The sequence below is a fragment of the Gobio gobio genome, assembly GCF_949357685.1.
Source record: "Gobio gobio genome assembly, chromosome: 8".
NCBI lineage: Eukaryota > Metazoa > Chordata > Actinopteri > Cypriniformes > Gobionidae > Gobio > Gobio gobio.
The window spans coordinates 49,618,447-49,632,745 of record NC_137114.1 but is presented as its reverse complement, the minus strand read 5'-3'; the positions used below and the strand labels follow the sequence as shown (position 1 = coordinate 49,632,745).

At 41.8% G+C, this 14,299-nt stretch overlaps 1 protein-coding gene across 1 annotated transcript in view; it reads left to right on the top strand.

The window, feature by feature from the left end:
* Positions 1-703: 703 nt before the first annotated feature.
* The window catches only part of LOC307130405 (zinc finger BED domain-containing protein 5-like), a gene marked incomplete at both ends in the record, with an annotated part of 28,443 nt that continues 14,847 nt past the window's right edge, over positions 704-14,299 (top strand). Inside the window, 3 exons of the mRNA XM_079823367.1 lie at positions 704-910; positions 11,775-12,714; positions 12,882-13,064. Of these exons, the coding sequence (XP_079679493.1) occupies positions 704-910; positions 11,775-12,714; positions 12,882-13,064 (1,330 nt within the window). The remainder of the gene's footprint in view (positions 911-11,774; positions 12,715-12,881; positions 13,065-14,299) is intronic.

Below are 14,299 nucleotides of genomic sequence, written 5' to 3'. Positions count from 1 at the left end.
TAAGTAAATGTAAACAATATTCCTCCATCCTACAGAGAATGATTGACAGATGACACTTCGCTGTTCAAATGCTGCTCCACGGAAAAGGCAAAACAGCGCCATGAAATAAACCTGTGGTCGAAAATATATTGCATCGGTAGAGACTTACCTGACTGACTCTCTCGTCCTGTGCTGCGTTCCACTCCAGTTTTAGACCCGCACTTGCGAACTTCCCTAAGCACTTCCCCTCAGGGGAATCCCCGCCGCCATTTTGAAGTGCGTTCCACTTTGTGAAGTGGATGAGGGAAGTTTATATGGACAGACCCTTGCTCCCTCGATTATGACAGAGGGAGCGAGTCTACTTCATATGTACACTTCAGGCAGCTTCATATACCACAATGGCACAGTCCCATGGCCGATGGGGAGGCAGCTTGGAAGCCCACTGGGGGCAGAAGACGTTGAAGTGGGCGTATCATGAAGGGACATCCACTGAACATCTCTCTACCGGACTCTTGATGGACATGGCGCAGACTGGGAGATCTTGGGGACGAGGAGTTTGACGTACCGGTGGAGAGGGAAAACAGTCTGGGAAGCAGCTATTGCCCCACTTCAGTACCTCTCCTGTCTTCCAGGAGATGACGGGGCTATGCTGCTCCAACCATGGGCGCCCTAGGATGATGTCAGTGGTGGATTCCTCCAGAACCAGCAGATGTTGACGTTCCATATGGAGGATTCCAACTTGAATGCCGATGGGGCCCACGGAGCGACTGACCTGTTTCCAACTGAGTGGCCTTCCAGTTATCGATTGGATCTAGATGGTCGGAGTGGCAGTCGTGCAGAGCTTCAGCTGGCGGCAGAGGGTGCCCGAGATGAAGTTGTCGGCTGGCCCAGAGTCGAGGAGGGCAGTAACTGGAAGGGATATACTGGCGCAGTAAGGTTTACAGTAGTGGTGAGTGGTTGCATTTTACGTAGGGATGGAATGATAGCACTCACCATGGGATGTGGAGGACGGACGGGGCATTCGGAAATGTAATGCCCCGGAGTACCGCAATACAGACATATACTCTGGGTCAGCCATCTCTGCCGCTCAACAGCTGTCAGTCGGGAATTCTCCAGCTGCATAGCCTCGTTGGCTGGTTCTGGAGGGCTGACATAGTCTGGTCGGTGGAGGAAGGGAGTAAATGATGGCTGGCCCTGGTGTTCTTCGATACACGACTGCATACAGGTGGTGAAGCGGATGGAGAGTTGGATGAAACGTTCAAGCCCGATGGTATCCTCGTATACAGCGAGATGCAGCCGCACCCGAGGATCCAGACCCTGTCAGTAGGTTGTTATCAGGGATTGCTCGTTCCAACCACTGGCAGCAGCGAGGGTTCTAAACTGGAGGGCATACTCATTTACAGACAGAGATCCTTGTTTCAAATGAAAAAGCTGCTCACCAATAGACGAGTCCCAGGAGGGTTTTCCAAACACTTCCTTGAAGTGTGCGATTAAACTGGTGAGGGTCTGAATAACAGGATTGTTATTGGACCACAGAGATTCTGCCCAACGGACCGCTTTACCAGATAGCTGCAAAGTGATGAATGCCACCTTGGCGCGATCGTGTGGGTACAGGTGCAGCTGCATCTCCAGGACCAGCGAACATTGTACCCGGGGGGCTCATCCTGGTGCTGTGTGGTGTTGGTCCGGTCTTCTGTTACAAACAGAGGTGACACAGAGAACTGATGGCAGGGGTAAACAGAGTTTATTAAAAAGAACCAGGCAGTGAGCAGATGAGGTGAGTAGCAGAAGAGAGAGTCCAGCGGAATGGTAAAGTCAATGGGTAATACTGTACTTCTTGATTGCAGGTGACTGGGTGAACAGGACGATGGAGCTAGTGATGTTACGTGTGACACCGACGCTCCGAACCACTGCTCTGGAGCTTGTATCATTACGTCACTAGTCACGTGAAAATGACTTCTAAAGCAAACACACTGGTTTACTCCTGTAGTGAACCACCTGACTGCTTTGACAATCCTCCTCATCCTATCCTATACCCTCTTGGGACTTAGCCCTGGTGCTCAGGGCACTTCAGGGCCCTCCTTTTGAGCCTTTGCAGTCCGTTGAGTTAAAAATCCTGTCTATGAAGACGGTACTCCTGACTGCATTGGCCTCAATCAAGAGGGTGGGGTACCTGCATGCGCTTTCGGTCAACGAATCGTGCCTAGTATTCGGGCCCGGTAACTCTCACGTCATCCTGAGACCCCGGCCCGGATACGTGCCCAAGGTTCCTACCACTCCCTTTCGGGACCAGGTGGTGAACCTGAAAGCGCTGCCCTCGGAGGAGGCAGACCCAGCCCTGGCTTTGTTATGTCCCGTCCGTGCTCTTCGCGCTTACGTTGACCGGACACAAAGCTTTAGGACCTCAGAGCAGCTCTTCGTCTGTTACGGAGGCCAGCAGAAGGGAAAGGCTGTCTCCAAGCAGAGGTTAGCCCAACGGATAGTGGGGGCTATCGTCTTAGAGTACCAATCGCAAGACGTGCCTTGCCCGTTCGGGTTGCGAGCCCACTCCACAAGGAGTGTTGCCTCCTCCTGGGCGCTGACAGACATCTGTAGAGCTGCGGGCTGGGCGACATCTAACACGTTCGCTAGATTCTATAGCCTCCGTGTGGAGCCGGTTTCTTCCCGTGTACTCGCCTCCAACAGCCGGTAGACGCAAAGTGCCTGTTCCTGTGTCGGCTTGCTACGCCACTCCCGCCTATGGCCGGATACGTGCATTATTTTTTTTCTCCAGTTGTGTTCCCCAGAAATGGTGAACCCTGTCGAGCTCCTCCGTCACCCCTTCGGTGTCAGACGTGGCGGCCGTCTGACGCCAGGCCTGCACCCGTATGCTTGTGGAACGTGTGTTTTAGGCTGGGTCCATATGTAGCGGTTCCCTCACGGTGACCCCGTATGTGTATTTTCACGGTACCTGCTACCCTACTCGGCTAGCCCCGTGTCTTTCCCTTGACAGAGCCCGCTCTGGCGTCTCTGGCGGTGTTCTTTCCCCCCTAGAACCAGGTTGGAACCACCCCAGAGACTGCCATATGTTGTTACTACCCAGATAGGTTAGTCCGTATGAGTATTTTACAGATAAATACTTTTAAAAAATTTTTTTTTTTTTTAAACATTTGGTATTTGGGACCGGTCACCTAATAGGCATAATTTAGGGGTTAAAGATATTTTGGAGCCATACCAGCTACTTATAGTATCCATAACTTGTCTCCAAAATGGTTTCACAAGACTACATACCCAAATACAGTGTAGAAAGGTACCTATTTCCAGCTGGCTTTTACAACATAAATTCTCCTTTGTCACTTTCATCCTGTAGAGTCATCCTGATAATATCTATGAAGAATCTTATATTGTGTAAACTTCCCCCCTTGCTGCTCTTTTATACTTGCCACACCTGGCCAAGATACTGGACCATTTTGCAATTTCAATTTCTTCACCGATGTCCCTCTGCCCTTAGTGTCAGGGTTCTGTCACTTCTGTCTAGTTTATTCATGGTTTTGTGACAGAGCCCTGACACTCCTGTATTGTTTGTCTAGTCTTGTGTGAGCGCGCAGCTTTGAGCATGCTCAAGCTGCGTGCTCTTCTGTCCTTGTGTTTTGTGTGCGGGCGTGGTGTTCGGATCCCAGCACTTCGGTCTAGTTTGGGTTTCAGTTTTGTGTTGGGATTCGGACATTCATGCTCCGCGTGTTTGTTTTGTCATGTGAGCGTGTGCTCTTCTGTCTGTGTTGTGTTCTGTGTAGCACACGGTTCATGTTTACATCGGCCGTGTGCTTTCATGTTTTGTCTTATGTTGTGTAGCACGTGGTTGGTGTTTTTCACTGGCTACGTGCTACGTCATGTTGTCATGTTTTGTGTGAACATGCAGCTGGTGAGTTCTCATTAGCTGCATGTTCATGTCATGTTTGGTGTGAGCACATGTCTTGTTAAGTGTTTCTTTGTGCCATGTGCTCGTGTCCATTGTCTAACCCCGCCCACCTTGTTTCCTGATTATTGGTTCATTTGCCCCACCTGTCTTCCCTCGTTACCCTCTTTTGTTTGTTCCCTATTTAATCTCCTTGTGTTTGCAGTCCAGTGCTGAATCGTCGTCGAATGTACCTCATGTTTCCCTGCTCCCGTCAAGTCAAGTCAAGCCAAGCTCAAGTCAAGTCTTGTTTTTCCCCCTCGGGGTAGTTTTGTTTTGTCTTGTTTTTTGTTTTATTTTTTATTATCATTAAAAGCCCATTTTCACCTGCATCATTGAGTCCTCGCTCCTTTCCCTTCACCAACCCTGACACTTAGGTCCTTAAATATCCCAAGTCACTGCGCATAAAAACCCATGGTCCAGACCAACCTTATAAAAGAATGACTTACAGAAGGCATTATTAACTTAGCACGTGTCGGGAAACACATATTAAAGCAGCACTAGGTAACTTTTCAACATTCATAATATATTTTCAAGACTCTTGTGATGATACATCGACTTACAATAGGTTGAATGACACGTCTGCCATAGCCTGACGGGGTCTGTATCGTTTTTAATCGTACTTTTAAACTTCGGGTTTCGGGTAGTAACCCGAGAACAAAAAGAAATACAAAATTCGACTGCTTTACGGCATATAGTCACTTCCACCACCACCCCCACTTCCTTAAATTCGGACGTGCGAGCCCAACTATCGTTTGTTTGCCGGATGTTATAGTCATGGCCGAAGCAGCACAGAAAAATAAGAAAGCAAAGGTTTTGTCGGAGGAAAGCAAAAAGAGGAAACGAGAGAGTGATGGGATTAAAGGCAGGACGAGGATCAACATTGGGCCAGCGTTTGCTCGTTGGCGTGAGCTGAAGGAGGAGGGGCTACATTCTTGCAAGTAAATACATAAGACGTACAAAATCATATTTTAGGATACCTAACATGTCTGTGATATTTGTTTATTTGTCTTGCCTCAAGCTATAATGCAAATCGATTTTTCAAATTTGCAGGTAGCTTAATATTATAATATTGACGATATATGGTTATTACCTACCACTCAAACATTTAATTGAAGTATCATATAGATTCCATAAAACGGTAACCAATAGACTAGGCTACTATAATGACGCTGGCTTGTAAACGTGAGCATCGCGATCATTTGGCGTTTGAAAAAAATAAAACCCATGAAATTATATTCATAAGACATGCTGAAACATATGCCACTGTACCTGGGATGAAGACGCGACGCAAGCAGAACACCTGCATGTGAACTCCTGCTGCAGTGTTCAGGACTATCATGGTTGTCATGTCAACAAATGCACGTGCGATGCATCCCCTGATGTAGGATGACAGAGTTTTCGACAGTAGTAGAGGACAATACTGTTTCCCAACTGTAGGGGGACCCCGAGAGCAAAACCTACCTAGTGCTGCTTTAAAATTAAGGTACAGCTTAAGGTATAACATAAGAACAATGTAGAGTTAAGAAGGTTTTGGGAAATGCAGCCTTGGACATTAAAGATGACTCAAATATCTTTTTATTTGCGATATACTGTCTCAGTCTACATTACATTGACACTGGTGTTTTAAGATGCCAAACAATTATTACAATAATATAATGATTTATATCATTATTCCTATGAAAGTAATATCCACATATTGTAAAATAAATCCACTGAAAAATAATTTATTCACTACTGACAAATAACTGATTGTTGTTTTTTTCTCTGTGATTGTTTTTTCATTCACTGTGACTCAGAACAATGCTTTTTAATATGAGTCACTAGATGACTTGATTGGGTGAAACTCTTCTCACACTGAGTACAGTGGTACGACTTCTCTCCAGTATGAACTCGCTCATGTACTTTCAAGTGTCCAGACCAAGTGAAACTCTTGTCACAATATGAGCATTTTTAAAGGTTTTTCTCCAGTATGAATTCTTTGGTGCTGTGTCAGTTGGCCAACTGTAGTAAAGCTCTTCCCACAGTCACAACACATATACTCTCTCACTTCATCATGTGTTTTCTGGTGCAGTTTAAAACTGTGCAGCCATGAAAATCTCTTTCCACAGAGAGAACACACATGAGGCTTCTCATCTGAATGAACTGTCAGGTGTTGTTTTAGCTGTGATGATGAAATAAACTCTTTACCACACTGATCACAGTTAAATGGTTTTTCTCCAGAGTGAATGCGCAGATGATTCTTGAGATCAGGTGAATATGTGAAACTCTTTCCACACTGAGTGCATGTATACGGCTTCTCTCCAGTGTGAATTCTCATGTGTCTGGTCAAGTGTCCTTTGACTGTGAAACTCTTTCCACACTGAGTGCAGGTGTGCAGCTTTTTGGCTTTTGTTCTTTGAGTTTTAAAGTTATGATGCTCCTCCTCCTCTTTATTCAGTTCTTGTCTTTGCTGTTTCACTTCCACCTGGTCTAAAATACACATCAAGTTAGAATCAGTTCAAGTAAACCCTGATTTAATAGACCCTTTTTGCGTCGACGTCCCAATTACGTCACGGAGTTAGCTTGAGGCAAAACAAAGGAAAAACTGGAGGCGGCCAATACAAACCAGCAGAGTTGGAGCTCAAAATCTTTACAGTACAGGCTCCAAATTGAAATTTTACTGCACACTTGCTACTACTGCCAGACAAAAAAAAAAACTACGACAGCTGTGGTTAAACGCAATAAAATGAGCGGACTGGAGTGAGTGTGTGTGCCAGGCGCTGGCTAGGCAGAACTTCGGATTGTACGACACACAACTCATCTGTTAAATCTGTGTATTTTAAGTCTTATACGTGTCCATTAACACACAGTTATAGGCAGCTAACGATCTAAACTATGCGCATTCATGTTTTCACCATGAAGTAGCCTAAACTAAGAAATTTGGATATTTAATGTGAATTTGATAAAAATGTTTGAAATTTTAAATAAACCTGTATATAAATATCATTACTAATATCGGCAAATACATTTTAAAAAATTGACTGGTCGGTCAATCTGGTTCCGTCCGTTAAGGTTAACTTTTTTAAATATCAGTAACGGTCCCGGACAGAGAGTGACCTTACATATTCAAATAAAATTACTTAAGTCATTGTTTATAAAAAATACTTGCTGGCTAGCGTTAGTGAAGCGATCAAGGGAATCGTTCTGCCTCCAGCTAAGCTCCGCCCACAAAAAAAACATCAAAATGTTTACTAACTGAAAAAGGGTCTATAGCAGAAAGCAACAGAGATCAGGTATCAGATCTTTCATGTGCCAGAGGTCTACCTTACGAAAGTTAATTTCATTAAGTATACTTAAAGTTATTTTCTAATGTTTCCTGGGGTGTAATTATATTGTTAGTATTATTTTTACATTATAAATTGTCATAATTTATAAATAAAAGGCTTTTTTTAAATTCTCTGTTTGAAGAGGCGTGTCTGCTGTAAGGCTTCAGTGTAAATGCCCACTGCAGTTTTTTTTTTTTTTTTAAATCTCTGTCGAGATTAACAAATAGTAAAAGTGTTGATTAGCAATACTTTCAGATCTTTTAGACCACCAGTGTGTTGATCGCGTGATTGCAGTGATCTTGGCATTGCAACGCGTTTTCTCTCACAAGCTTACCCCACAACTAACAGCAAACACAATATCGATATAAATACAGTAAGAGCTTTTGATGTGCAGCATAACAGCGTAATTTATTATAACAGGAGTTTGGGCAAGTGTCCAGATAAATTTGAAGGTAAATCCCTATGTGCATTACCAGTGGATACTCAGAACTAGGAACATATGTTTTCTTTAAAAATCTATATTTTCAAAACAACACAAGTTGTTGAGCAAGACAATATTTCACATATATTTAATGGGCTCAGAATTTTCATTTTTGGGTGAACTATCCCTTTAATTAACTATACTTTAACTAACTACTTTAAGTATATCATGATCAAACGATTGAGTACAAGAATATGCCAAATATACTTAGACCTTTCTGTCAGTATAAGTCAAGTTTATTTGAGCGCAATTTTAAGTATATTTTTAAGAAGTACATAAAAAGTAGACTGAAAGTATACTTTCTAATTTTTAATTTAAAGTATACTAATAGCACACTTGAATAAACTTTTTTGTAAGGGTTATGTCATTCACTTGTTAAAATGTGTTTGACAATTGCTATATACAAGGTTAAGATCATAGATGCATTTCTCTATCATTTATCATCCATTTACTGCTTATTATTTCACATCTACCAAAGCAGTCAACAATGAAGAATCAAGAATGGACACCAACCTGTTTGTTCCTCAGTATCTTCATGTTTTATTCTGGATGGTTCTGGATAACTCATGTCTTCAATCTCCTCTTTAATAAACTCCATCTTTAACAGTCACACAGATTTCAGCTGCTACACCTGGAGTTTGTCCTTCTCTTGTAGGATGATGTGAATAGTCCCAGTATTTATTGGTGAATTGTTGTGGGAGGGGCTTCACTGCAGGTGTGAACTGTGATCACTGTGTCTTGATTCAATCTGCATTTAAAAAGTACAGGCAATAATGTTTAAATGAGCTGCTGAAAAGCTAAAAGTTCCCTGTTTTCACCTCATTCATTATGGTGATGTCTGAGATCTTCTGAAAATTGGCACATTAAGCACATTTTATTGGTGTCGACAGACTGAAACAAACTAGAGGATCATCACCTTTGAAATTTCACTCCAATTCTTGTCTTTGCTCTTTCACTTCCATCGGGTCTGAAATAAACATATTAAGTAGTTGGAATCAATTCAAGGAGGTTAAATGTGAAGATTCAAGTGAACCCTGATTTAATAACAGAAAACAAGAGCTCATGTGTCTATCAAATATCAGATCTATGATGAGCCAACAGATAGTTCTGTCATTTTCTTGTTAATACGGTCAAAATGTGAATGAGAACTGCCATACAAGATTCTGTGCATTTCTCATATTCCTAGATTTTCTTATTTTTGCAGCTCTTATTTGCATCTAATATGGATGTCAATTTATACAAATTCCCATGATTGACCTTCGTTTAAATTAACGATCGTTAGCCTTAATACTGCAATATGTGTCTACATTAGTGGCATATCTTGACAGGGTGTGCAAACGTTGCTCAAAACACCAAATCAATGAGAAGGGTTTTAGTCTAAATAAAGGGCTAGTATAATTGTAAATTGAGTCAATGACTACATTTACATGGACAGCAGTAATCTAATTATTGACCTTGCTCTGAATAAGACAATATTCTGATTAAGGCGTTTGCATGAGTTGCTTTTAGAATGTGTTCCCGTTTTACATGTTACAGAACATAGCTTGATTAATGGTACGTCATTACGTCCCCATGCCACAATACGCTGTCCGGCGTCCAATCATAGCGCGCCTTTCGTGGGTCTGTTCAAATCAATGGGCTAAGGCAACCCGCTGTAACTTTACCTGTGGGTGTCGCTGTTGGACAGTGTGACTTTATAAAAACGAGTGACTTTTATACTTTTTAATGTAATTTATATATATATATATATATATATATATATATATATATATATATATATATATATATATATATATATATATATATATATATATATATATATATATATATATATATAGAGAGAGAGAGTTTTATTTTTTGTAATATTATATATTGTGTCTTTCAGGTTTTTTTGAGACACTGCCCATCTTGCCTCCTTCTTGACAGCCTACATTTCGAATAATAGCTTCGATTAATGATGAAAATTAAGGTTTCAAAATCGTGATTGTTTGAATTGTTTTTTCTGCCATCGAGCCACAGGCGTTCACTGAATGTCATATGGCTCGCGAGCCTAGAGGTTCCCGACCACTATTGTAAGCAGACAATTATGAATCTGGGATTACAGATACAAACTTATTGTATTTTACTTTTACAATGAGCAGAATTATTACAACACAAAGAAAAAAAATATAGAGGAGGCCGTGTCCGAGTGAGCAGTCAAGCAAGACACGCAGTCACGCACCATAGCAACACGTCATTGCAACGACATTTAAGACTAAAAGATACGTAAAAGATAAACGGGAATTTGAGCGCATTGTTACTGTTTTGTATGCACGGTTATATTAATTATAATTCAAATTTTATTTGTCACAATATTATTGATGATAGAGCCCTCCCCTCTGCACTTGCCTGGTGTGTGTGTGTCCTTTCACAAAATGCGGCGAAAACTCCTACACGACGTTAATAGTTACAGCGTTTCTCAAACTGTGGGGCGCGCCCCACTGGTGGGGAATAGAGACGTGACAGGTGGGGCGCGCCAAACGGGAGGAAATTTTCCTTTTTATGCCTTATATGGTAACGTGAGATCAAATCTTCCGGAATCTGGAGCAAGACCGCGCACTAGACTAAAGAGTGACTGCGCGGTGTGTGTGTGTGTTCAACACGTCATCTCAGTTTAATTTTTGTATTAATGGTTACAAATGAAATGTTTAACCTTTTGAGCGGTATCCGGTTTGGTCCCATATATAGGATTTTTATTTCTGTGCCCCTGAGAGTACGGTCCCACATTATGGGATTTAGAATGTTCAGTGACGTGACATCACTGCCAGATTAAAATTGTGCTTTTGCGCGTTGGTTGGCGCTGAGCCAGAGACGGACGCGCTCAGCGCTGTCATATAGGCTATCACAACTATGCAGTGTTTTCAACCTCATAATGTTTATTTTAGTTTTCAGCCATTTTAATACACATAAGCACTAGTGAAACAATACATTTGGAGTTTGTAATACACACTGATGTCTGTGGAAGCAGCAATAACAATCTATTCAAATATAATTTGCCGACGTGTGTTATTCACATCAGACAAACATAGTGGAAGTAACTATAAAGTGTACTCTATTCTTCTCGGAGTTCACCGGCCACTTTCTTGCATGTATTTCGGGAGAAACTGATGGCAGACAGGATTCTCTGAACTGCGTCGCAAAGAAACATTGCAGCGCCCATCTCACGTTATCAAGATTATTTATAAAGGTTTTTAAACGACCAAACACACTCACTTACAAATTTTTGAGAATCGGAATATCAGATAGTTGATGACATGGTAAGCAAGTTTGTGAATATTTTGAAATAAAAAAGGAAAAAGGAAATTAAGGCGATCTGTTATTGTGGCTGCGGTGTGTCACGTGACAAATGACGCGTTGCCATGGAAAAATTAAGCGGGAATGTTCTAAAAAAAACAGTAGCCTTGAAAAAAACAATAACAAAAATAAAATAACAGTCACCTTGAAAAAAAAACTATTACAAAACATGGATAAATTTGTGACACGGACCTCAAAAGTTGTCGAGCCAGCGCCAGCAGAGAGACAGAAGCCAGACGGACCTAATCAACCAAAAAGCCAACCGAAAAGAAGATATGATGATGGGTATCTTGCTCTTGGATTCACGGCAGCGGTGATGAGGGCAGAGGAGAGACCGATGTGTGTTCTGTGTCTTAAACCGCTAGCAGCAGATAGTATGAGACCCAACATATTAAGACGACACCTAGAGACCACACACCCCAGTCACGTCAATAAGCCACTTTTTTTTTCTTTCAAAGAAAACTTGAAGAATACCGTCAACAGGAGACTCGCATGGTAAAAGCTGCCTCAGTAAACAGTAAAGCACAGATGGCGTCATATAGAGTGGCATACAGAATTGCACAATCCAAAAAACCACACACAATTGCAGAGCAGCTCATTCTCCCCGCTGCGCTAGACATGGTGTCAATTATGCTCGACGAGACAAGCGCAGCAAAATTAAAAGCTATTCCCCTGTCAAACGACACAGTTGCAAGACGTATATGCAACATTTCAAGTGATCTTGAGGAACAACTCGTAGAAATTAAAAGACAGTCGTTTTGCATTACAAGTGGACGAAGCTACTGACAGCAATAAAGACTGCTTGTTCATCTCGTACGTCCGCTTTGTGAATGGCGAGTCACTGTGCGAGGATTTGCTGTTTTGCAAATACATAAAAAATAGAGCCACCGCTGATGAGCTGTTTAAGATCATGGACAGTTACCTCAAAGAACACGGCCTTAAATGGGAAAACTGTGTGGGCTTTTGCTCTGATGGCGCACAGACCATGGCAGGGTCAAGAAACGGGCTGCAGGCACTAATAAAGAGGGTTGCGCCAGATGCGCACTGTGTCATTCACAGGGAAGCGCTGGCGTCAAGGCAGCTCAGCCCTGAATTAAATGAGGTTTTGACAGAAGTAGTGAGCGTGGTAAATTTTATCAAAACCCGACCCCTGAAAGCGCGACTGTTCTCCGCACTTTGTGAGGAAATGGGAGCTGATCACACATCTGTGCTGTTTCACAGTGAAGCAAGGTGGCTGTCCCACGGCAAAGTGCTGTCGCGCGTCTTTGAGCTCAGGGCAGAGATTCGGATGTTCTTGGAGGAGGAGCGCATGTATGAGGCTGCAAGCAAGTTCACTGATGAAGAATTTCTGTTTAAACTGGCCTACCTCAGCGATATGTTTGGCAAGCTGAATGAATTAAATCTTCAGCTTCAAGGCAAAGACAAGCACATACCTCACCTGGCAGATAAGATCAATGCATTCAGCCGAAAGCTAGAGGTATGGGGCAGGCGCCTCGATCAGCAAAACATAGATGTCTTTGAGAACCTGAGTGAAGTTGCTGAAAACACTGATTCTGGAGCCACCACAGTTATCCCTTGTATTAAGCAGCACATCTCTTCCCTCAAAGAATTGTTTCAAAAATACTTCCCGAACAACAGTGCTCAGTATGCCTGGGTTATGGATCCATTCAATGCAGCAGGTTGGTATTTTGACATTTTATTGAATATTATACTCATATATTATACATGCATTTTATTTATGGTATGCTACTTACTAACTGGAATAGACTGTTGTCAAACATATTTCTTTGTCTTTATTATCCAATGACAAATAAAGTAAGCCTATTTATTTATATTCTGTCTGCAGCACCTGCTGATTTTGGGTCTGCTGAGGAGGACCAGTTTATTGATCTGACATCTGACTCCACCCTGAGGCTCAGGTTTAAAGCTCAGAATCTTAGTGAATTCTGGTTTGGAGTGGAGAGGGAGTATCCACTCATCGGGCAGAGAGCTGTGTGCATTCTTCTTCCCTTTGCCACATCATATCTCTGTGAGATGGGGTTTTCAGCTGTTGCTTCACTAAAAACGAAGTACAGATCTCAGCTGAACATTGAGCATGACTTGAGAGTGGCAGTATCAAGCCTGCAACCCCGCTTTGAGAAATTGTGCAAGCAAAACAGGCCCATTGCAGCCACTAATGCAGTGATAACCTGCCGAACGGATTTCTCTTCTTTTCTTTTTACAGATTGCAAAGTGGCACTTTTATATCTTATCTATTTTTGAAATTAGTAAAAAATTTGACACAGCTGCACTTTTATTTTCTCAATTTTTTTTTTATTTCATGCAAGTTATGATGACACAGCTGCACTTTTATTTTCTCAATTTTTTTTTATTTCATGCAAGTTATGATGACACAGCTGCACTTTTATTTTCTTTATTTTTGAACATTCTGTTATTTTATGTATATAGTTTGTATTTTAGATACAACTTGTTACTCTGATAATACTTGTTAGTTCAATAAATTGGAACATGTTAAGCTTGTTGCGCATTTCATTAGCATTGTGTTGGGGCGATGGGGGTAGGTGGGGCTTTAAAATTCCCCCTTGTCTAAAGTGGGGAATGACCAAAAAAGTTTGAGAACCACTGGATTAAGGTGTGTACATGTCTACAATGCACTTAGATAATGCGACTAAAATAGGCATACTCCACATGTCTTAATTCGTTTTTTGTTTAATTCGAGTATGGCTTTAACCGGATTAAGGTAATTAGAAATTGCTGTTTACATGGTAGTTTCTTAATCAGAGTATGGTCTTAATCAGCTTAATATCGGAGTATTGTTGTCCATATAAACGTACTGATTGTGATTGACAATTAAATTAATTATTTAATTATCAAATATAACGACTAATACGGGTCCCCAACACCGCCTCAGATGCCTGCTAGTCAGAATGTGTGGACAACTAAACCCACTGAATTCACATTCATGTATTACAATGTTCTCATCAACGTTATGTAATATGACAGTCCCAATCATAGTCATTATTAGTAATGCATTGCTGTTTGAGCTGCGCGCGCTGAAGCTGATCACGGCACAATTCATTACCGCGTTAATTCTTAACCAGATGCATCCTATATGAGATAAATCTGATATAGATAGGAAACACAACATTACAACTTGGATTTACACAAAGCAAAACGCTGTGAAAGCACACGCAAACTTATAAACAAGATGAAGGTGTAATTCCAGCTGTAAAATGGTCCCAAATATAACTCCGGCGCGCTCGC